The sequence below is a fragment of the Cuculus canorus genome, chromosome 3 (assembly GCF_017976375.1).
Source record: "Cuculus canorus isolate bCucCan1 chromosome 3, bCucCan1.pri, whole genome shotgun sequence".
NCBI classification, from domain to species: Eukaryota; Metazoa; Chordata; class Aves; order Cuculiformes; family Cuculidae; genus Cuculus; species Cuculus canorus.
In genome coordinates, this window is record NC_071403.1 from 110,062,012 (window position 1) to 110,086,395 (window position 24,384).

At 41.1% G+C, this 24,384-nt stretch overlaps 1 protein-coding gene across 1 annotated transcript in view; it reads right to left on the minus strand.

Moving 5' to 3' along the window:
* EFCAB2 (EF-hand calcium binding domain 2) overlaps positions 1-8,014 on the minus strand; it is a 32,242-nt gene extending 24,228 nt beyond the window's left edge. The window contains exon 1 of the mRNA XM_054062769.1: positions 7,976-8,014. Within this exon, the coding sequence (XP_053918744.1) occupies positions 7,976-8,003 (28 nt within the window). The 5' untranslated portion in view covers positions 8,004-8,014. The remainder of the gene's footprint in view (positions 1-7,975) is intronic.
* Positions 8,015-24,384: the final 16,370 nt, after the last annotated feature.

Sequence of the window (24,384 nt, forward strand, 5' to 3'; positions counted from 1 at the left end):
AATGTCAGGAGTAGCTCTAACATTTTTAGAGAAACAATCAGGGCACAGCATGGAATGTCCAGCTATGACTCTCAGGATTTGGACCTGCTGTCTTCCCAAGCAGTTGACGACAGCCATTCTGCTTTCATGCCTCACAACTGTTGTAGATTATTACTTGGGAAGAAGCATGTAAAAAGGACTCCCTGGAATAAACATACGTCCAAATTGGACTTAATAGGTCTCAGTTATGACCTAGATTTCAGCAAGCACGTCATCATTCTACAGTTACTCAGCTAGTGGTTGAGTCTGACTTCATGAAGCTTGGGGCTTCATGAGCCAAAGTAGCAATCTCTGAGTAACATCACTTTCTCTAAACATTTGCAGGTCCAGCTCTGACAGTAAGGTTCTCCTTCTGCTAGGTGCTGTCCACAGACAAGCTGCCAAATACTTGCTATTGCATGCAATGAACACCGAGGGCAGTCAAACAACTTGCAGAACGCTAGAAGAAAATCCTTTCCTTTCAACATAAAGATCTTCTCTTCTGAGCAGAGGATGTGGAGATACATCTCCAGTCATTCAAACAAAGCAAGTATGTCCCATCTATGCATAGATCTGAATTGCCAGCTGTACGCCTGTGATTCACAGATAATATACAATCGTATCTTATACTTCTCTCGAGGAAAGCCATAATGTTATCTTCCCTATGGTGAAGTGAAAGAAATGACAGTGCTTGACGTTTTTCAGCCTGCAAAAAATATTTGTGACACTTTTATAAAGTCAATACTGGCTGCATGCAATTTCCCTTTTCAAAAGGCAGAGATAAGCTCGGTATAAATCTCCATTAGGGACATCTTGCACATCCCTGAAATCCCAACTCTGGCATTTGTACCAGTCAGGACTCTTGTTGCAGCTCAGAGCAGGCAAAAACAGTAATCTCCTCCGTGCAATTTGTTCCTATCTTTCATCTCAGCCACACCTGGGACATAATGAAAGAGTTATGTCTAGACCATACTTATATTCTCTTTCATCACCCACAGCGAACTCCCTGTGAGGATATGTAACTCTCCTGGTGATCCTGAGAGCCTTGCTATAACTCCAGCTGCTGCTGAAGAGGAAGAGCTCACCCTGCAGTAACAGCAGAACACCCACACTGCTATGCTGTGTGCTTGCAGAAGGCATTTGTCTCCATTCTTCCTGTAGTCTCCATTCTGCTGGCCCCAGAAGCGGATGACAGAGCCACAAAGGACAACTCTCAACACTCACAACCTACAATACACACACACTCCCACACCAAGCTCCAACGAAATGCATAAATACACACACTGCTGTGTGCCCCACAACAGCAGCTCCCTCCACCATCGATGTGGGATGGCCCCAGGAGGGCACTGGATCGCTTGTCACTGACGGCGTGCGTGCACATCTGACTGCATATGGGGCAGCACTAAGTACCTCATAAACTGAGTAAGTCTACTAAACTGCCTCTGCACACCAGTTGCTCAAGTTGTCTGGAACCAGGGACCAGAACCAAGTGTATATTAGTGCTCTGAGAATATATTTATTTTAAGCATAGCTTAACCACAGCATCACAGTAGCCCTGCTAGAATGCAGCATTTTGCAAACTTTCATTATTTCAAAGAACCTGTAATTGTCTACAATATAATGGGAGAGTGATGGGATTTAAGTATGATTTTAATATATGCTGCTGTTATGTGATCTATCACCAGCCCTACAATTTGCCTGACAAGGTCTCAAATGGGCTAAAAAAATATCATTTCTAGGCTGGCTGCAGTTCTATCTGCACAGCTCTGGAGCAAGGGCTTTGCCCAAACAAAGGAAGATTGTGGTAGTGAAACAAAATGGCAAGGCATTACAGGGGTTTGCTGCAGCTGCTCCTTTTTTAAGGAGCTGTCTTGAAAGTTATCACTTACAGTGCTAAACCATTTTCTTCACGTATCATGAATTTGAATGAATATGAACATCCCATTTTCTTTTGTTTGCCTAAGAGTAACATTCTGAATTTGAACCACATTTCAGCTGACAAATTTAAGACACATTTATCATCAATGGGGCATAAGATTTATTTCTATAATCATTTAAGGCAGGTTAAGCTAAAGGAGAAAGCTGGCAAACAGGAGGAAAAGGGATACAAGTTGTTCACAGATAAACTTCCGAATTCATCTCCAATTTTCATCGTGACCAACAGCAGTAATGGTCCAGAACCTCCTGTGACATTACAGCAGCAATGCAATAATCCTTACCATTTTTAAGACAAAGTCTGGTAAGTTTTTGAAAGTTAAGTTTGTGCACAGCCTCAGGCTGGGCTCAAGGAAATCCCTTCCAATCTTAGATTCACGAGGCTTTTGCATCCCAACCCACACCTACATAACATTAAGCAGTAAGGACATCACATTTCCAGAAGGCTGGGAGACTGTATTTTCTCAAAGATGGACATTGACAATTAAAGACCATCTACAAAAATACGTCCTGAGACTTGTCAGGTAGCATGTAATCCAACCTCTAAAGCCATGGGGACCAGAAATGGGTTTTGGGACCTCCTGCCCCTTACTGTGCCAAAAGCACAGTACCGTGTAATGGGTACCTGCAAGCACCATGCAGCGAGCTCCACGATTCTCTGACCTTCTTCTGCAGCACCTCTAGCCCCATCTCTGACTGTCCTTTGCCCTTCCCGATGTTGCTGCCATGCTTGGTATGAGGCCAACCTTTGCACAGGCTCGGTGGAACATGACTTCTCCCCTCAGGATAGCTCACAGGATGCATAGGAGTTGCTTTCAGCTCCTGCCCCCCACCTCTACCATACCCACAGCAGAAAGAGCAGCGGCAGCAGCTGGTCCCCTCAGCAGGATTTGGCTGAGGCAGTACAGTGGTATGACCAGCACTTCCGCCTGGGGGAAAAGCCCACAGGCTCCCTCTCAAGCACATGCAATAACAGGTCACACCTCTGTTACTCAAAAGACCATTAGCTTGCCACCATGACCTTCAGCCCGCCACTTCTAATTGCTAATAGCAACAAAGCAGTATCTGTTCACACAAAATAAAGGTACTCCTAAACTGCTAAAAAAACACAGCTCCTTAGATCTCAGAATAATTAGTATGTAGACAGAAATTCTTAATAATATGTTAAGTATTGTTGGAGAGAGAATTTGTGGGAGTTCTCCAGCTCCCTGTCAGCAGCGCGTATCTGCTGGTTAGCATTGTTTAAAAGACAAAAAAGTTTAAAGCCTTTCTGCACACCAGCCAACTTCTTATTCAAGAAGTCAATTAGAAGTAGTGCCAAACTGAAAAACTTCTGCAATTTTGTGCACTAAGCCTTTACTGCAGGAGTATAGCCGAGAGGATCATATCTACAGCCCGAGTTCATCCATGGGAGATGGATATAATTTATTTTTTGTTTCACTCTCAAATAAGTACAAATATTAAAAAATAACTCAGAATGATGTCAAGGTGTATGCTAAACTGTAGTACAGACTAATAAAAGCTATAAACTTTTCTCCTCATGTAATTTCTTGCAGCAACATCAACAAGAGGATATAAAAATATTCATAGTGCTCATCTGTAAATTCCAGTGGGATAAAACCATATATTGATTTCCTATGTGTTCTCATATATTCAAGTTTTCTTCTGAAAAAGAGATGAAATATTGCTTGCTTAAGCCCTACAAAAGCTACTTACTTTTGACAACTCATTCTGAGTTTGTATTTTTTCCACAAATAAAACACTGACACATTTTAGAGATATTTTTTCTGAGGAACTAGTTTAGCCTGAAAGGTTATTATGAGTGTCTAATCCATAGCTTTTGTGCCTTTCAAATTTGTGAAACCCTCAAAAACACATTTAAAAATCCTCAATATAGCAAGACCTTAAACGTACTCATGTGCTTAACTGTCATGTGCATCATGTTATCCCATTCTGTGGGATTCCCCGAAGTGATACACAGCTCAAGCACTTTCCTGTGTCGGGTTTGAAACTCTCGTCTAAACTACGTGTGGTCTGAGCAGAATTAAGGGTTACAACTGCCTACAGTGCTCGTGGCAGCTTCTAGGTTCTCTAAGCTTGGACTCACAGTTTTATTAGCACAGAATAAGTAGTGATAGCACATTTTCAATATCTCTACCAATACAGAACCCAGGCAGAATCAGCTCACATGGAGAGGGAAGACTTAGATCCCACCTCCAGACATGGAAGGATTTGGCAAGGCAGGTGGGCAACTCTGCACCTTGGCAAGAAGGTAGTAGTTGAATGGGTATGTAGCTAGTTCTTACCAAATATAAACTCTAGTAACTCTGATTTCACCAGCGTGCCATGTGTGGAACCAGGGCAGTTAAAGAGCAGACACATATGTATGATTGAACACACTGTTACTGTATTTACATAAGGCACTAAAACGGGTGAAAACTCCTTCCCATCCCCACTAACCATCTCCACATGGCTGTTTCATAAGTGGGGAAGAGGATCTGTGAGGCTTGATTACATATTGCAGCTGTAAATCAAGCTACCCAGAACAACAACTAACCATTTAGCAGAGAAAACCACCATCACTGAATGGTTATTCTCCATTCCTATAGGTCTTTGCATCAGAATCAGTTATCTTTCTGGAGGACATCTGTTATCCAGAACAAGTTATTCGGTTTCATATGGGCGTAAGTGGGTGAAACAGGAGCTCAGACTATTTGATATACTTCCTTTTGGATTAAAATTCGTGACTTATTAAATGCATTTTGAATACGTGCTAACTGGCATAAAGAATATGGTCTTAGAAAAACTCTAATGCTGATCAATTACATAACATTACCATAATGATATAGGAACACTGTGCATTCTCTCCTTTAGGTACTCCCATGTGATTTCTTAAATCCTAGCTGGAGAAAAATTAAGCTTGTCTTCTGTCTAGTTCTACTTCAGGCACTCCTGATCTGACATTTTGCTTTCAGGTTCTAGTAACATCAACATGGAGATCAGAGATATTAAAACTTAGAAAATCTGACATGTTATGTCAAATTACAAAGAAAGTATCTGAGAGTAAACTATAAAACAGACAGACTGAATTACTGAGCAGAAAAAGGGAAAGAAACAGAATGATAGGAGGAAAGACAGACAAATATACAGAAGAGAAAGATAAAGCAGTTTAATCAGGTGGGTATGAAGAAAAAACATTAAACAACATTGAAAGCGCAAATGTAGGCATCTAAGTTCATACATAAAACACTCAGCTACAGACAGCACAGGCATTAACAGTGCCATTAACACTTAGGTACATACTTATTCACAAGAATTGCATAAGTTAGAGGGAATACTCATGTGAGTCACATGATGTACAAGAGGTTGCAGGATTTGGCCTTTCACCCTTTTTCCTTGTGTACATCTCTAAAACATTTAAGCAGGCGTTTTCACCTTGAAGAAGACAAAACTCAAAAATAATAGGCCCTAAGGGAAGCCTTTACCATGAAAGCTGGTGGAACCGCAGTTCTACAAAGAACCAAAAGGAATACCCTAAAGATTAATTATTTGACAACACAACTAATGTTCTTGTTCTTTTTGAAGCATAATAAAGTAAAAGTTGCAGTTTACATTGATGTGGAATGGTTGTCATGATCAATGCATGACTCTGCAGTTGTGGAATCCTAATTAACCCTCTAACGACTACCTGCAAGACATCAAATCGCAACCCTGAAATGGGTGTAAGCGACTTATTCTTATGGGATTACTTCTGTGGTTTAATGAGTATTAGCTTACTTCAACTGTGTTTATAATAATAAGACACATTTATAGGACAATAAGCAACTGGTCTGCCTAATGACAGGCTATGATTCTCATGAGTGATGGAAGGTAAATTGGATGCCTTGTCTGTGTGATACAGGTTATTGTCCTCATTCAACAGATAGCAAACCAAAGCCCAGTATTTCACTTTCCATGATCCACCAGGAAGTCCGGTAGGGCCAGGAATGAAGTTTAAGGGTCAAGGTCGCTTAGGATAACAGCACAGTTTTCCTATAGAAGACGACATCTGATACTCTATTGGGTACCACGTGTTTTACAGGATTTTAAAAAACATGAAATGTAAAAAAAAAAAAACCAAAAAACAAAAGAGCCTGCCTTCAGTAATACAGTAATTAACTTCTTACAAAGTAATCTCACTTTGAAACTACAAAATCAGCATTGAAAGCCATTAATCAAGCAATCAAAACCTCATGACCTTCCTTCTCCAAAAGTTTCTGCCTGTGGGGTGACAAAATAGTGCAACATCTCAACATCACACATATGAGTGCTGAAAGCGTATGGGGCCAGAGCAATATTACTGTTATCTTGACAGAACACTAGATTCCCTCTTCTCAGATGTTTTGGCAGACTTCTAGGCTGTTATCCTGTTAATTCCATCCACCTCGCAGCACTGTGCCTCATTTGCAAAGTGGGAAAGATGCAAAAAAATATTTTCACAAGACTAAAGAAAAAAGCAAAACAATACAAAACAAATAATGCTTTTAGAGTAGTTCTCATTGAAGCTACATCAGACTTACTTAATTGCTCCAAGATATCTATGCTGCAAAGTGCATGCTAGGAATACTTTACCAAAATCAAATCACTCATTCAGCCAGATAAAATCATTAAGGTTGGAAAAGACCTCTAAGATCATCAAGTTCAACCGTCAGTCCAACGCCACCAAGCCTACTAATCCACAGTAACTCTTTATACAGGACTACAGAATATATTGGGTGTTTCCCTAAATAATATGAAAAAATCTATTAGTTAGATTATTTCAAATACGATTCTTAGAATTTGCAAACTAATACAACGCACACAAACGCCTACTTACAGAAAGGATGGATTTTAGACGCCACAGCACTGTGAGTTTACAGAAAGTACGTTTGGGATACCCGAATATCCTTGCAGGAGGAATTACCTTTAGCCTGTAAAATATAATTTCTGGCAACGCTCCCTGAAGTAGAACACGCTCGCCTCTAAAAATAAGCCATGGTGCTGTCAGCAGCACAGATTACTTTTTCCTGGCAGAGAGAGCCCAATGCCGCCGTGCAAGTGGTGATGCCCAAGTGGCTCCAGCTGCGGGCTCAGCTACCCATCCCACCAGGAAGAAGCTATTTGCCCCTACTTTGGAGTGTGCCCTGTGTGGTGGTGACGCAGCCCCAGGGCTGCCAGCACCCATGGCCACGGCTTGCAGGTGGCACCAATGGTGGGAGGCATCACAGCGGGAGGGTGGCAGCGTCCCCTGTGACCAAGGGGGTGGGACGTGGAGGAAGAAGCCTCTGGCCCTGAGTTGGGGGAGGGAGGGGGAGACAGCCACTTGAATGGGATGTGGGGGTGTACTTCTATGGGTGTGTGAATGTGTAAGTGTGCACACATTCATAGAACTGTTTTATTGAAGAAGAACTTTGAGATCATCGAGCCCAGCTGTACCTGTCCACCACTAAGCCTAATCCCTGAGCACCTCGTCTGCCTGTCTTTTAAATTCCTCCAGAGGTGGTGATTCAACCACCTCTCTGGGCAGCCTCTGCCAGTGCCCGATACCCTTTTGGGGAGGAGATTTTTCCTGATGTCCAATCTGAACCTACCCTGGTGCAACTTGAGGCCATTCCCTGTCATTGTATCCCTTATTACTTGGGAGAAGAGATCAACATCTGCCTCGCTACAACCTCCTCTCAAACAGCTGTAGAGAGCAATGAGGTCTCCCCTCAGCCTCCTTTTCTCCAGGATGAACAACCCCAGTTTCCTCAGCCACTCCTCATCAGACTTGTGCTCCGGACCCTACAAGACACACAGACACACAGAAACAGACGCACAGATGCAGAAACACACAGACACAGACTCAGAGACACAGACACACACAGACGCACTCAGACACAGACACACACAGGCACAGACTCAGACAGACACAGACACAGTCACACACGCAGACACACAGCCACACACGCTCCCACGGACACACCACCTCACACTGCCACCGCCCCTCCCGGCCCGGCCTCACCCTCGGTGCTCGCCCCCCGCTCTGCCATGGCCGCTGCGGTTGCCATGGCGACCCGAACCGCGGGAGCACGTGACCAAACCCCACAGCTGGGCCTGACCGAACCCCACATCTGGAGACGGCCAAACGGCACATCCGTCCGTGCCCAAACCCCACATCTGGACTTGATCAAACCTCACATCTGTCCATGTCCCAAATCCACATCTGTCCATGACCAAACCTCACATCTGTCCATAACTAAACCCCACATCTGTCAGTGACCAAACCCCATATCTGCCCATCACCAAACCCCACAACTCCCTGTGGTCAAAACTCGCATCTGTCCGTGACCAAACCCCACATCTGTGCATGTCCAAACCCCACATCTGGGCTGTGAGGTGGGGCCAGCGCTGCACACCACTGTCCCTGCAGCCAGGCCCCGCAGGAGCCCCCCAAAACCCACCACTCCGCGGCACTCTCTTTCTCTTAAAACAAGCGTTTTCCCAGCCATTGCAGAGATTTCGGCATATCTGAGCTTTAGAAAGTGAAAGAACATTTTATTCTAAATACCATCGCTCCAAAACAGCTAAAATATTCTGTCTTAGTGATATTAAACTGTGCAGTTTAAATTTAGCTGTGTGTTTTAGCAGATGCCTGGTTCTTCGGGATCTAAAACAACTGTGGAAGTAGAAAAAATATAAATATTAATATTCCAGCAAGATGCAACTGTATATTCATAGAAAATAAATATTTATGAAATTCCTCGAACTAAAGCCTTGTCCTCCCTACAGCAGGTGCGTGTTTGTCAGATGTTAAATTCTCACAAAGCCGGCGTGGATGACTCCTCCTCACAGGCTCATCCCCACCTCTCAAGCAAACAATTACGATGTGCTTTTTATTCATGGATGCCTGAAATTAAAAAAAAAAAACAAAACCCAACATTGGAGTAATACTTACTTTTTTATAACGCTTATATGGTTTGCTGTTTGCCTTTGAGGCACTTATTTCTGCATTTTTATTGAACGTGAAGGGGGTATAATAGATACCCAGGAGAATACAGCATTGCTCAGTTGGGAAAACAGCTGATTATGCTCTCTTACAAAACTGATCCTTCTGAAAGCTTATCTATTGACTCGAACAGTTTATTAAAGTAACTAAATACTTCAAAATACATGTTTGACTACAGGATTAGCACAGGTATGTTTCCTCTCAACTTGACAACAGAAGTTTTGGTGAGAACGGCATGGCAGAGGAAGTTAGAGGATGCAGAAACGAAGGCCCTTATCTTTCAGTGTTTCGGGGGTGGTCCCATTTCTTCCCTCAACCCCTCCACACGAGAATCTTTGTCTTTCCTGGTTGTAGATTTGTGGTGGTGGATCAGTCACACGTTCAAAACTGAAGAAAAGTGAGAGATACATTGCTTTGGCAAGGATGGAGCTTTCTTATCTCTTCCCTCACCTACCCCAAATGTGGAATTTCATCTTCTTAAATATCGTGCCCAGCATTAGATTTCTTACGTAATTTTCCAGATCACGTGATTCATCATAGGACACTTACAGCTCTTCTACAAATGCTATGGTAATTCAAAGTGTTTAGCACATTTGCCTTATAAAAGCTCTAAAAAATCCTGTTCCAGTCATTCAGGTTTTCATACCAAATCCATAGTCAAAATAAGAATAAAATTCAGCTTTAAAATAGGCGCAGATATTGCCTATTGTGTGGCTTTATTGAGATGCTTGTGTTTTTACAGTAGTCTTTGAGTTGAAGTGAATCCCTGCAAATGTGATGTGATAAGACAGTGACTCCACTCAGGCTGCCACCTTCAACATCTTCCCAGCAATTTCAGCAGAGCTTGTGCTTGGCTTTTCTCACCATCCTTTCTAATTGACACATGCTTGTCTTTGTCTCCTGCAAGAGAGATGGTAATGAAAGCAGTGTGCAAGAGCCAATCAAGAAAGGGGAAGTCATAATGTACACAACGGCTGTGACATGTTGTGTACGCCACAGCATCTACATCCCGTTGCAGTGGCTGACTCCAGCCCTCCTGGTCCTCGGGGAGAGCATTGGTCTGAGTAGATAGAAGTACTGTTCGAATCCTGGATGTTTGCACTTGTTAAGTTTGATACCTTCAGCCTAGCTGCAGAATCTTTTATGACTTAGAGCTAATACTACTTTTAGCAAACAGTATTTTGCACTGTCCTGCTCATGTTGTTGAGATTCCACTCAGGAAAAAATACTGTAAATCAAAGTGCTTTGTTTGCATTGACAGATCCAGCCTGGAGTTTACTTTTGCTTTCAATAGCTTGCAGCCAACTGACAGCACCTGTTTCCCTTTCTTCCACCAATTCCTGACACACAAGGCTTTGGTGTCTTGCCTGTCTCCAGGAGAGAAGAAAATACCGAATGAGAAAGCACTCCAAAATGAAAACTAGCTGCTTTAAAATTTCCTAGCAACGTATCTTGAAAAATCTATGTAGGAAAGAAATGTTAATGATTATAATGCAGATCAAATATTGGACCTGAACCACATGACTGTTTCCCTTCTAACTTAATGCACAGACATCTCAAACCAAGGCTATGAGTGGGCTGGAACAACTAATCGCATTTTGGCACAGACAACCACAAAAGGAAACCCAGAGCTACTAATTCAACAGCTTGAAATATCAGCTGCTGTATGCAAGATCTTTAAAGGGCTCCTCTGAAGAGAACATACCCTTTTAAACTTGTAATTTTTAATTTAAAAAATGTCAGAAAATATCTCAGGGAAAATATAGAAGAAACTGGAATTGTTGATATAAAACCCTGAATCCACTGAATTCTAACAGACATAAGGTTCCCTTGCCTCTGCACCTAATTTCATCACATCCATTCCTCTCAGCTATCAGGATCCTATCACACATTTTGATTATTTTCCATTCATATGTTGTGAAAATTTGTTCAGCAATAAAAAACAGCTCTAAAATGGGAGAAGTGATGTAAAAGATGAAGCAGCTCAAGGAGGTATAATAACGTCCTACAAAGCAAGTGTACCCCATGGCTTCAGGGTTGCAGCGTTCAGACACATCTTTCCTCCAGACACTTGCTGAGGACCTTTCCTATGGAACTCCCTGTGTGGATCCCTGGGGACCATATAACGGAAGGCACAAAGAAGTGCCTTGCCCTTGACAGAGGAAGTAAATTGATAGCCATGATTCTGTGACAGGAGCCTACCTGTAACTCCTCTGTAGCTAAACAGCCCTGCCACTCAGGGAGTGTTTCTGTGTCTCAGTACCCTTTTTCAAGTGACATAAGTACACTTGGCATCTCCATTCCACTCTTCCTCTGGGATCAGGAGCCAATTTGAGTGACTCAGAAACAGCTTCTTGAAAGCAGCATGTTACCTAAATATTATCCATTCACCGAAATTATACACAGCAACCAGGTAAAAATAAGAAAAAGACTCCACCATTCCTCGCTTGTGCTGTATCATTCCCTTCCGATTTCAGGTAAATTACCATGCAAGTAGCTACCTTTTTCCTTGATGCGTGGGAAGGAAGACAGCTTCTTTTTCGTCTTGTTCTCTTTGTTACTGTAGACTTTGAACCTATGCCTGGACCAGGTGAAGAGAAGCCTGATGGAGTGGGTAGAGATGGACAAACAGGCACACCCACCATTATTGTCTCTACTGTTGACCTCTTCCAGAGTGCTGGCAATGTCACATTAATCTTATCTGTCATCATTTTGTTTCTTTTTTTAAAAATAAAACGTCTTCCTGCTCTGACCTACCAAATAGCCAAAAGCATATAAATTGGCAAGGGAGTTCTTTTATTTTCATACAGGTAATATATATAAAAGACCAAAATCTGATCTCTTAAATAAAACGTCAGAGGGTGTGATTCCGTGAGACAAGGGGAGTTCACCAATGCCGAAAGGGCAGGATCCAGCTCTTTCATGAAGTCTTGTCTTCCTTCTCTGCTGCTGGCTGCACATCCTCTTTCTCTCTTGTGCTGGCTCTGCCATTCATTGAGAGCAGATATAAGTTACTGAATTAGCAGAAAAACAATATACCAAAAAGTGAGTAGATTTCTGCCATATTAAGGAATTCAGTAAAGGGTCTGACAAGCATCTCAATCAGCACAACCAAGAAGTTGGACTATGCAATTAGAACTAAGGGAGAAATAGGGAAGAAGGAAGGAAAGGTGAGATGTTCTTTTAGAGGGAAAAAACTCAGTGGCTTCCTGAGTCTGTAAAAAAAAACTCAGAAGGAGGAAAGGGAAAAAGACTATTCAAAGGCTTTTTATCATAGCAGCATCTCAGATCCTTCTTGGTCCACAGGCCGGGACTTGAGCTGTCTTGTCAAGTATCTCTTGCTGCTTATATGCAGCTCTGATCCTATGGATATTTAGCTGATCCTATCTAGCGTCAACAAAGCTACATTTGAGAAAAAGTAGCTGAACATGCATTAGAGGAGCTACTAGGGAAAATGAAGCATTTCTTTCCCTCAGCAATATTCCTCAATGTCAAGGAATTACTTGCAGTGCTTAGCCTCTGGGACTATGCCTGAAGAGCTGCAGCAGAAAAAAACTCTCACTTTTATATGTAAGTGCTAGGATGCTGTTCCCCATCCCACCCGGGCACAGAAATGGCCCTAGAGATCCACATATTTTAACCTTCAGACTTTATTACCATTAATTATAACTAGAAGTGAAGCCAGGATCCCTGAGAACACAGTGGCAGGAACAAAACACAATCATCCATCTGCCTAGCAACATGGGTTGCCATGAGCACTTCTCCCCCTGCTCCACAGTCTCACCACTGAACACTGAGCCAAGTTTAAGGGCCCGCTAGTGATAAAGAAAGCCTGCTTCCTCAAATGAAGACCTTGGTTTCCATATCTAAGACGCTTCTATTCCTCTGGAGCCTAGAAATTGTCAGCTGGCAGCCTGAAATTCAGGAATGAGGGACTTCCAGTGCATCAGGAAGTCATCAGTGGAACTGCTCTTGCATGAGGCATAAGCAAGGATGTTGGCAACACGAATGCAAACTCCATTCTTTCCTTCTCTGTTTCTTTTGAAAAAGTTATTTGCACATTTCAATACTACGCAAAAAAAAAAAAAATCCCCAAATAACATAAGTATCAAATCATACTTAGAATTTGCATACTTAGAAGAAAAGAAGAAAAACCCATAAGCGGTACTGAATGTATGGAAATACCCTTTAGTGCCCCTAGCTCAGGAAGCTCTTGAATCACAAACCATTTGTAGGAGGCAGAGAAAGACAGTATTCAAGATATTCATTGGCCTACTTCTCCACTGAGCTCCTGCTTTAGGCCTGACTAGAAGGAAGGATGCTCAAAGAAATGGACATTGGATATGACGCAAAAGGTTCATTTTGGTGTTCTTAAAAAGGCAAAAGACTCTTTGGTCATTTTTTAATATTTAAACGAGGCCCTTAAATAATGTGCTTTTCCAGAAGCTGTGTAAAAATACAGATATACAAGAAAACCACAAAATCATAGGTTTCAGACTGACATTTGGTCAATCAAAATTGACTGCAAATATTGAACACTGGAATTATTTTTATGCTACCGATACTCTGAATTGAGCCTTTAAAGAAAGCTCTTATTTCATTGCTTGCTATGTGATAACATGCAATTTAAGGGTATAAAAGCCCTAGCATGGGCAAATTGGCACAAAATCACTTCACAAAGCCATTGGCTGTGACACAGGACTAGTTAGCTTTGAGATGAGAGGAGGAACTAAGGTTACACATCTAAATGATCATATATGGCACATAATCAGTTTACATGAGGCATGGTATAGTACTTTTTAATTCTCAGGAAAATCTTCCTAGCATACGAGTAGCAGAACTACATTCCTTTAGATCAGCTGTCAAGATTATTATGGGCATGCAGATACTGCTGCACTCACTAGGTTAGTAACAATAAAAATCAAAATAGACTTGGATATAAGAAAGCCCATCAATTTAAGCACTTAAGATTTTTCTGTTTTCTTCAGAATGCAAATTTTCATTTATTAAAAAAAAAATTCTAGACCATCTGCTTGTGAAGATAATGTTTGGAGAATTTGTTGCATTTATTCTTTTTAATCTGCAGAAGGGCAGTAAGGAATAAACTCATGTTCTATAACAAGTCCCATTAATTTAATGTGTTCAGGATTTCACTTTACAAATCTGACCCCATTACCTGCTCATGTTAACTTCAGAATTTCAGTGAGAACTATTATTAGAGTCTGTGGGGCTGATCTTACTTTGATTCACAATTTGTTCATCTCCACTGACCTAAACGGCACAGGATTAGCATTAAAGCATAAGCATCACCTCAGTGCTCCTACATCTCAGAGGTTTTTTTTTATTCATAGGGCTAATTGCATGGCCAGCTTGTTTCTCCAGGATTGTTACTTCTTCTTACAACTTAAAAATAAGTTTAACTTTGCAGAGATTAGATTCACTTCCATGTTTAAATAATGTTAACTCTGATCTAACTAGACATAGTGTACATAGAATGTTTTGTAAACCTTTCCCTATAGCCATACTATTGTGAAATGAACGTCACTTTGAAATAAAAATATACTTTCTTGCATAAGTGGGGGGGAAAGGAACAGAATTAAGACACATCCAAGGAATAATTTCTCTACCTTTAGAATAAGAAAGAAGTTGAACTCCCATCTGATTCTCTCCTGAGGGATAAGGGGACTGTGATGCATTGTGGCCAGAAGATAGATAACCGTATTAATGAAAATCTAATCAGTGCTCAGGAGACTTTGCATGTTGGTTATTAATGTAAAATATTCATACCACAATAGAGTGTTACACTGTCAAAATCTGAAGTTCAACCAATTTTACCAGGAAGAGTTGATGTTTTGCTGTATTCTTCATTCTAGGGAACAGGACAGATAAGATAAGACATCAAAACTGCTCCTCCACTTGTGAACTTTGTCAGTGTAACTGTTTAGATACGTCATAAATCTAGAAATGGGAAGCTTTTGTCTACTGAGCAATTTGAACACAGTAACTCAAGATGAGAGAGGTAACAAATACTTTTTGGTCAAGAGTTTCCAATGGCATTGTGCCAGGAGGGCAAGTAGAGGCACCACCTGCTTTTGTATCACCACCCCTGCCATGCCCCAGGGCACAGTCAAGAAAGAATCTGAGTAGGAAACTGATTCAGCTAAAAATAACTTTTTTGTTGTGGTGGTGGTTGCCAGGTGGTTGTGAGCTAGTCTAGCGCTGCAGACGGGACAGCGTAACAACTGACCAGGGCTGAGGAAACACAGACCTGCCACCAAGCAGCAGCCTGAGACTTTCAGCATAATCCTCCATCCATGGGTAGAAGGGGCTTTTGATCCATCGCTGCCTTGCCTTCTCCCAGCTCAGATGCCTGCTGTCCTGAACTAGCTTCAGTCACACTCTATTCACGTGGAGTCCCACCAAGGAAGCAAAAGCAGGGCTTGAAAAGAGAAGAAACATCATTTCTTAGATTACCTGACAGAGCTGGCAGAAAAGAAAAAAGACTGGGTTTGGATCTATGATCCCCTTTTAAGCTCTGAAACAGAAGTTGCACACCTTCCAAGGAGTGCAGTGGCCATAATTTTGAAGCAAATCAAAGTTAAATCATTTGGACTGCTGGAGTGAAAAGGCTAGTTAGTACCTGCAAGGTAGAGGTGAGTTTTTGCAAAGGAAGACACAATAAGGATATGAGGGATGGAAGGACAAGCAGTTATCACATGCAGAGCCCTAAGCAGTGGGGAAAATTGCAACATGCCAAACTGATATCTGTAGATAGATGCAGATAAAGGAGACTTAACAGGAAGAGGCACTTAAATATCCAGATAAAGCCATTTAAATTGTCTTAGGGTTGGATATTCAGAGCTGCATCACTTCAGCATTTATGAAGCTGTGCAATGAACCACACCAGGGAAATGGCAAACAACCTGAAAAATAACTCAGGAAAAATAAATAGGCAACAAAGTACTAATGAGTTATTCCTCCACAAGATGAGTTCTCATTTGCTGAATAGCCACATCAATACCTGCACAGCATAACACAGGGAGCTACAACTGCTCAAGACACAGTTACCCATCAGACACACTGACCATAAACAGATCAGTGTGTAAGATTACTCTAACAGGTAAAGATTTGCAGCACTAGGAAAGTCGTGATCAATTACCTGCTCATTTACAGAAGTTATGGCTAGGGTAATGCAGGACAGTGAAAATGGTCTACCTAATATGTGCACGAGTTTTAAGTTGCTATCTGAACTTTACGGAGTGGAAATACAAGTTTAATAATCCATCTGAAACTGAGGATCAGTAAACCTTCAATAAGGTAACCTCTTCCCAGTTCTGTGTCATTGGTGCCATGATTTACCATCAGAAATTGGATAGCTATATAAATAAACCTAGAAGTGGTATCACAGTGCAAGATGGCTATTTTCTTATAACTGCATATTGAAGTATATAATTAAACCAGAACACATCTTTTATCTGTTTTATATATGCTTTCATAATGCAGCAGTATTTGGTGGCATTGCTATATACATCATCACCACCTGGAGAGTTCTAGTTGCTGTATTATAGCTTAACCCAGCCAAACATAAAGCCTAAGAGGAAGGGTAATTTTTAACGAAACCACAAAGCCTGGAAGCCTGAAGACCAAACCTTGCTGCAGTGGTTTGAGGCAATACTGTTGTCTCCTGGTGACCTTACCTTCCACTGCCAGTTGGCATCTCCCACTCTGTAACAGAAGAATCAGAAAGCAATGTGTGTGAATGCCCAGGTACATCTCCTTCCACCTTACCCTGTGAGGTGTTCAACGGCACATTTGATACTTTAATTTGATAAATAAAGCTGTGGCCCAGGGAGTGATCACACATCCTATTTTGTGACTTCTCAAGCAGTGCGTCTGCTGGGACAGTAAGATCTTAAACCACTGTAGCTAAACTAGACAGAATCTGCCAGTGGAATTATGAAGTGTTGTTTCCCTGTTACCAAAACTCAACTGTGGCCCTGGATAAGTCTTTTAATCACCATCACACACTAACACATGTTAAGTGCTTTTCTATCTGTTGTTATTTACAGGATTAAGACCAAACCTTGAAAAGCTCAAAATGTCTTACCTAAAAAGTGTTATAATATTTCTATTGCATGTGCACTGTGTAAGTAGTGTTAGTGTTGTGTATTTTAGATAGTCTTTAAGATAGTATTTGTACCTTTCTCCACATCCCCTTTGCAAGTACTTTCTCTCTTTAGATGTAATGTGGAGCATCGAAGACACATTGAAGATACATGACTGAGGAGAGATCTAAAATTGAGATTTAAAGAGGTGAAGTTGAGCTTAATTTGTAGAAATAAGAAAATGTAGAGCCATTAGCAAGAAGGGAAGCACGTGGGAAGAATGTGGGACCTAGGGCAGATGGCATACTCAGGAATTGAACTGTTTTTATAAGGTTCTCTTTTTGTGTCCTTTGACCTCTGTAAACATCCAAAGATGCCCCGGAAGCAAACACATTCTTGAAGCTTCCCCTTCAGTGGCACCACCACTTCTCCCCTTCCCATAGTGAAACGTTTGCACACTAGAAGTCCAGATTTCACGGAGATGTAGATTGGTCCATAGTTGCCAGCTCACAAAACACTAATGGGCCATTTTCTTGATCTCTAGCCCAGACACCATCAAGTTTAACAAGGCCAAATAGCAAGGTCCTTCCTCCTGACCGATGGCCAAATACATGCAGCCTTGGTCTCACCAACAGCCCTGCAAAGCTACAGTACTCATTTCCCTAAGTGGTTTATCGCTGAAACCTTCCAAAATGGCTACAAGAAATCTGCTAGGATATTCATGAACTGATCTGGTAGCCATGGAGATACACATGATTGTTCTGATCTAAAATTTCAGAAGTCTTGAGAATCTCTTGTTTTCTTAAACAACCCTAGCAGCCAAAATTTTCAGCATATTTTCTGAAGTCCAGTTTCCAGAGTGACTGAAGACCTCCTCAGTAAATATGACATGGTCCCAAAAAGGACTAAAAGGTGTTTTCTGTCTTTGTGGGGTTACTTGGATTCAAAAGTAAAAGGAATAAGCTGGTTTTTAGAGCTCTTGTTTTTATCACTTTTCAACCTATATATTCATTGCCATAAAATATGAATGCATAAAGTTACCAGCCTAGAGCTACTGGCTTCCCTATAGATTTGAGAAAATGAAAAACCCAGAAGAGAATCTCTGATTGTAGCCTTTAAAAGAAGCAAATACTCATCTTTTTTTTTTTTTTTTTTTCTCAGTAGGGACACTTTTCAATAATATCATGGTTACAAAGGGAAAAAGAAATTAAAAATAAATCTCCATAAATTCACAGGTCACTCAAAGCTCCAGGCCTGGCATTTGGATCTGCTGGATCTGCATAAGATATGTTTGGCTATGAAGGAGCCAGCGCCACTGGCAGCAACCTGATTGTTCTTGATGTTGGGAAGATGACTTCTGCTTTTAAGACAGCTATCACCAAATTCTGCCCTCCCAACATATTTCAATAACCTAGTGGACTGCAGCAAATAAAAGTTGATTTTTTATGAAGTGTAAGGTTTCACAGACAAACTTAGCTTGTAGGAACTCTTTTTTTTTTTGTCAACTTGGTGATCACAAATAATTGCATGGAATTAATCACTTACATTGTCACTTGAAAATCAAAAATAAAAGTGCTAATATCTGGAAGCTAGACAGAAAGAGTGTATGTGTTAGCTACTGAGAAAGACAGATACTATACACTGGGAAGAGAAGAGTGTTAGAAGAAGAATTAGAATGAAACCTAAATGAGAGGATTTCAAAACAGGATAAAAATGAAGAACAGAAGTGAGACAACAGTCAAATGCTTGAAACGGAAGCATCGGAGAACAAAAGGATTAAAAGAAGAAAAGGGTATAGATAATCAGATAGAAAAGTTGTATTTGTCAGCATGAACTTAAATGTTCTTTAAGTTTTAAGCAACTGAATAGAGAGGAGGATCTAGTGATCCCAAATGTCAGCAGATATAAATGGCTAAGGGAAAAATTTCAGTCTTGAAGCATACACTCATATTCAATCTCAGTCATAAGGCACATATGTATGCTCAGCTTTACCTTACACAAGTAACACCAGTGATTTCAGCAGTAAGCTCCACCACTGTAAATCACACTTCTCCCTCTCTTACACCCCCAGTTTCAGCAGATGCAGTCACAGTAAAGACTGGGAAAAAAAGAAGACAGAAATCAAATGCAATTTCCAATTCAGATAAAACATCAGACTGTTAAAAGTAGCAAAAGAAAATACTTCTTCTTTATCTTTACAAATGTGGTTCCAAATATACCTAAAAGGCATAAAGAGGGAAACTAATATACTGTTATACGGTTTTAAATGCTTTTATTTTAAAATATATGTTGTTAGGATTTTAAGAGATCTTGGTGCCCTGCAAAAAGCAACTTCATTGCTAATTAAAATACTGTGTTCCATAGATTTCTTTTTCTTAATTCTAAGGAGTTTTCTCAGTTTTGTTATTCTCTAGAATTAACAAAATCTCTGAAGCGATTCCAGGAGAAGCAGTAATGAATTGCTTTAATGAAGTTGATGAAAGGAGCAAAGTAAACTTCAAATTCCAACAGAACTGCTTCAAATCCAGAACATAGTCTGCAAAAGTACAGTGTTTACCATTGGTATTTATTCAGTGCTTTTTTAAATTTCACTTTATTCAAACCCATTTTGGATATCACCCAAACCAGCACCCTGTAACAGCCCAGCATGAGCCTGCTGACAGCCCACCTGTGCTCAGGCAGCAGGGTCCTTGCTGCTCCACCAGCCCTTCTGCTCCAGCGGGCACAGAGTTGGCTTCTCTATCTCTTGTGCTTCATATTCTTTCTTCCTGCCTTCTGCCTGCAATGCACAGTCCCCATGGGAGTACATAACGCTCATCCAAATCAAATTCTTCCCTTTCTTCCATCAGGCTGCAGATTTTCTCCAGCCTTGCTCCAGGGGTGTCTTTGCCCCCCAGGTCCTTGATCCTCAGCATACTGGGCCCAACATATTGCCAGCTGTGGGTGATGAGCGCATACCAGCCCTTGGTTCCTGAAGGGTTTCGGTTAGCTGCCTTGCACAGGGGAGGACTCTGACCTCGGCTCCACAAGTGCAAGTTTCCAATGTGATGCCCACCACACTAGTAACTGTTTGCATGGTGAGGAGGAAGAGAAAGGCGTGAGAGAAGGAGTAGTATTTTCACCCTCACACAAGTTTCACTGCTGAGTATCCAAATTAGCGTCTGTAGATTTGTTACCTGGTCACAGCAATGAGAGTGACTCATGAAAATGAAGTTTTCATTTTTTTTTTCATTTCAGCAATGAAAAGTGACTCAGCGCTCATGTTCATTCACTTCCTTCCCAGGCTGTTAGTTTGGGAGTCAGCTGAGGTAGCATTCTCCAAAGCAGCCCTTCTTCACTTTGAAGCAGATGGAGAGCTTCAACTCATTTCATGTGGGCTGCTGCACACTGCGATCCACTGACAGGGCAGGTCAGGTTCAAGACAGACATTTCAATGTTCCAGCAAAGTGAAGTTCTGCATCATTATGATGAAGTATTTCAAGTATATGAAAGCATTTGAAATACATACAAATGGTGGAAAGAATACTGAGAAAGCTATAAACCAACAAGGCAGAAGTACAAAGCAACAAAAGGAAACATTACCAAAAATAATTCCTCATGATAAGGGTGCTTCACATAAACAGTGGACCTCAAGCTGCTTTGATTTCTTGCTGGTTGCTAGCGAATGGCATTAGGTACAAACTCTTATGTTGTCAAGCCTAAGAACTTGGACAGGAATTGTTAAGAGTTAGTTACTATGGAGTTAAAAAAACTGTTGGCTTTTGTGATGAGATGATCTTCAGAGAAAAAACAGAGGATAAAGGAAAAAAAGTTGGGTTTAAGCATTCATTTAAAGATTTGCCATCTGAATGCTCTGCATTCACTTCCTTTAAAGCTGACCAGTTATAACATTATTTCCTGTGTATTCATTTAATTTAAAGCTGATCAGTTATAGTATTATTTTCTCAATGTAATTGCTTCTTTTTCAAGTGTTTTCTGGGTTTTTTTTACTTTTACTCTTGTCTTTTGAATGTCTGCGTACTGGAATTTCACAGTGCTATCCATAACTAGAGTATCTAAGCCTTTCCCATGCGGAATATGCTGGCAATAAAAAAAAAAAACTTTCTAGGTATTGTGACAATTATTCTTCTCTGCTTTGAAGGTGTGAGATCTGGGCTTGGAGCGCACATGTCTTTTTTCACTCCTTTTTAACAATACTTTTGGTTTAAATTCTTGAGTTTGTAGATGATAGACAAGCACACTATTGTCACTTAGCAACCAGGTTTTAGTTCATTTCAGAAACACTGTCCTGCGTATGGTAATAGAGTTGTTAAAACAGTTCCCAGTTACAACTGGCATGCTGCACTCACCTTGCTTCTTACTTGTTTTAGTTTTTGCAACTGAGCATCTCTTACTTTGCTGGTAAGTAGAGCAGGAGGGAGCAGCAGAAACAAGTACAGATTTCTCATCTCATAGAGGCACTGCCAGGCAGTCCTGTTTTCTTTTGTATGAAAGAACTCATAAAATCCAGAATCTCATTTAGGCGCTGACCCTGTAATGAACTCAGCAGAGTCACAGGGGTCCTAGGACACATGAAAAGCTGTAGGACAGAGAGCCTTGGATTGCAAATACTGATAGTTCAGGGTGCCGCACAAAACATGTTGCTCTGATGTTTTTGAAAAAGATGGTTTGTTTTATGTTTACTTTCAGAAAACTTAAGCTGGATAGTTCAGGAGCTTGTTAACTCTTGGATTAGCTACCTTACAACAAAAACCAAAAAAAAAAAACCAACAAAACCCAAACTAGAAAAATTTTGACCCTCCTTTCCCCCATAGTTTTTTGGGTTTTTGCTGTCACTGTTCCTTTAAAGCACTGTGACCTGATGGGATACCTGGTTGTGGTTTATAATACCTGCTGGAAAGGCTGCCTGCCTTCTGGCAAGAGTGCACACCTAGGAGTATCCTTAGCCTATGGATGTGGAACAGCAAGGTGAAGTGACAGTACTTTTCTTTTGATGTTTATTGTCAAATAATTGTTCTCAGAGAGTTCACAAGGGGCTTAATGAGTTTTTGGATGCTTTCCTAGGAAATCACCTGTGACAATTTGCTAGCAGTTACTTTATTGTGTTGCCAGAAGAGTTTCTGTTGCTGTTAAGTCTGTCATATGAAATGATGCTGGTTTTCCTCATCCTGAAAATAAAGGCTGAGCAGATTTGCTCCAGCAGAGTGGGTTAAAGAGCACTCTATGACAAAATGGCTTTTTTTCCAGGGAGAATTCTTCAGGGAGGTAAACTTGATTAGATAAAATGCAATTTCCTAAAAAAAAAAAAAAAACCGAAAAAACAAATTAACCAAACCTCTGACCTCTTTTCTTTATCTTTGTTTTCTATATTGCTTGATTTAAAGATAACATAGTGTGCGGTCTTAAAGTTCAGCATTGGTAATGCTTGTGCTGTGGTTTGCTAGTGCATAGCCAGGTTCTGTGCAGCTTTCTGAGCCCATGCACATGCAATGGGAGGTGAGAGGGCAGAAAGGAAAAGGTTCTGTTTCCTTCCCTCGCTGACTGCATGGAGGGATTTTCCTTTTCTTTTCTGTGTTAACTTATTCTGGGGCCTAACAGAAAAGTAGCTAGACTTTGAGATGCTTCTTCCAAAGATAAGAGTGAAGAGCGCTGAAACTAAGAGTGTGGGAAAGGCAGTTCTGCACTTTCCAAGTCACTTTCCAATGCTTTGATGTTTCCTGGAGCTACCTTAGTAGACCTTAGTCTGCTAGGACTGCAAGACCAGTGCTGAGACAAGAAAGCTACCTGGCATCTAGCTTGTCTGTCTTTGTCACCTTTCTGTCACCGCCTTTCTGTCTTTCTTGACATGCTTCTTCTGTAGAAAGTAGTGCTAGGGAGAAGTTTGAGGTACTGCCTCTGTCTGCATGTAGTCCTCTCAAGGTTGTAGAATTTTAAAATAAATAAGCCAACAGCTTCAAGAATGAAAGAATAAGCGTTCTATTGCTGGAATATGTATGTTTGTGAATGCTCTTGGCTTTACCTGTGTGGTGTGCCCTCGTTACAAAAATGACTATCTTGAAAGCAGGCTAGCATGGATTAATGAATGTGCATAAATAGTTTGCTTGCTTGGCTTTGCCCATCACAGATTTGAGGTATCTGTTTGGACCGTGGTTGTACCTTTGGTTTGGTTTTGTTTAGCAAGGTCTTCCCAATCTATAGAAGCCATTCTTTGTGAACTGTGGTGATGGCCTAAGAGCTTGGCAGCACTCTGGTCCTACAAAAGGTGTGTGGCTACTTCCCTTTTTTTGACCAAAACACCTCAAGATGGGAAGAAAAAAGGTGTACTGAAGAGTCTTAAAGAGTGAAAATATGACAGGAGTGTACTGTCTGCACTATAGGGGGTGCAGAGCACCAGAAAAGGAGGGAAAGACAACCCGAGAAGGCAGTCATCTGGACCTTAAGCGTGTGTGTGGAAGGTGTTGTTTGGGTTTCTTTGGAATTTTTGCTTGTGTTTCAGGGTTGCTTTTTTAAAAATTGAACAGAAAAGTTGCATTTGGCAAGAACTGGTCTGTGGCTACCAGTTGTGAATTGTCCTGCCACCTACCCTTCTTGCATATGTCTTCCAAAACCAATTGGTCTCAGTTACATACATTGACCATATGTTTCTCCTGGTGCATGAGCAGGAAGGTACACTGGAGCTGACACTCAACTTTAAAGCCTACTTATGATTGTCTTAATAGCCCCTTAGAGAGATTAACTGATACTCTACTCTCTTGAAATAGTTGTTTCATGTTGTCATCTTGCAGGAAAACAGTATTTCTGTGAAGCTCATTTACAATACTACTCCTTTCATAGACTGACAAACGCTACTCAGAGGGGTTTAGTTGATCCAATTGTCCTGAGATCACAGCTCCAGTCTATTACATGTGTACATATGGCAGCATGCAAGTCTTGAGAAAATGCAGATGTCTGATTTCTGGAACTGAATATCTTATGAAGTAGTTCATATGTAACACTTGATAAATGTGTCGTCAGTGAACTTCTGAATGACTCTGAATAAAGCCCAAATGAATCCTGGCTTTAATGTTGGAGTATGCAGCCTTTTTTCCAAGGCCAGGTTTGGAAGCTTGCGAGTGAGTCTTTGAACACTCTGAATTGAGAAATTGTTTCTCAAACTCATAGGTTTGTGGTTTGGCTTTTTTAAGCAAGAAAAGCTACTTTCTCAAGGTGGGAAAAGGGACATTCTTGTTGCTATAGGGTCAGTGGGTGTTTGCCCTTTAAAGGGTGGCAGACGTGGGATGTGGCTGATCTGTGATGTTCCAGTGTAGCTTTGCAGCCCTT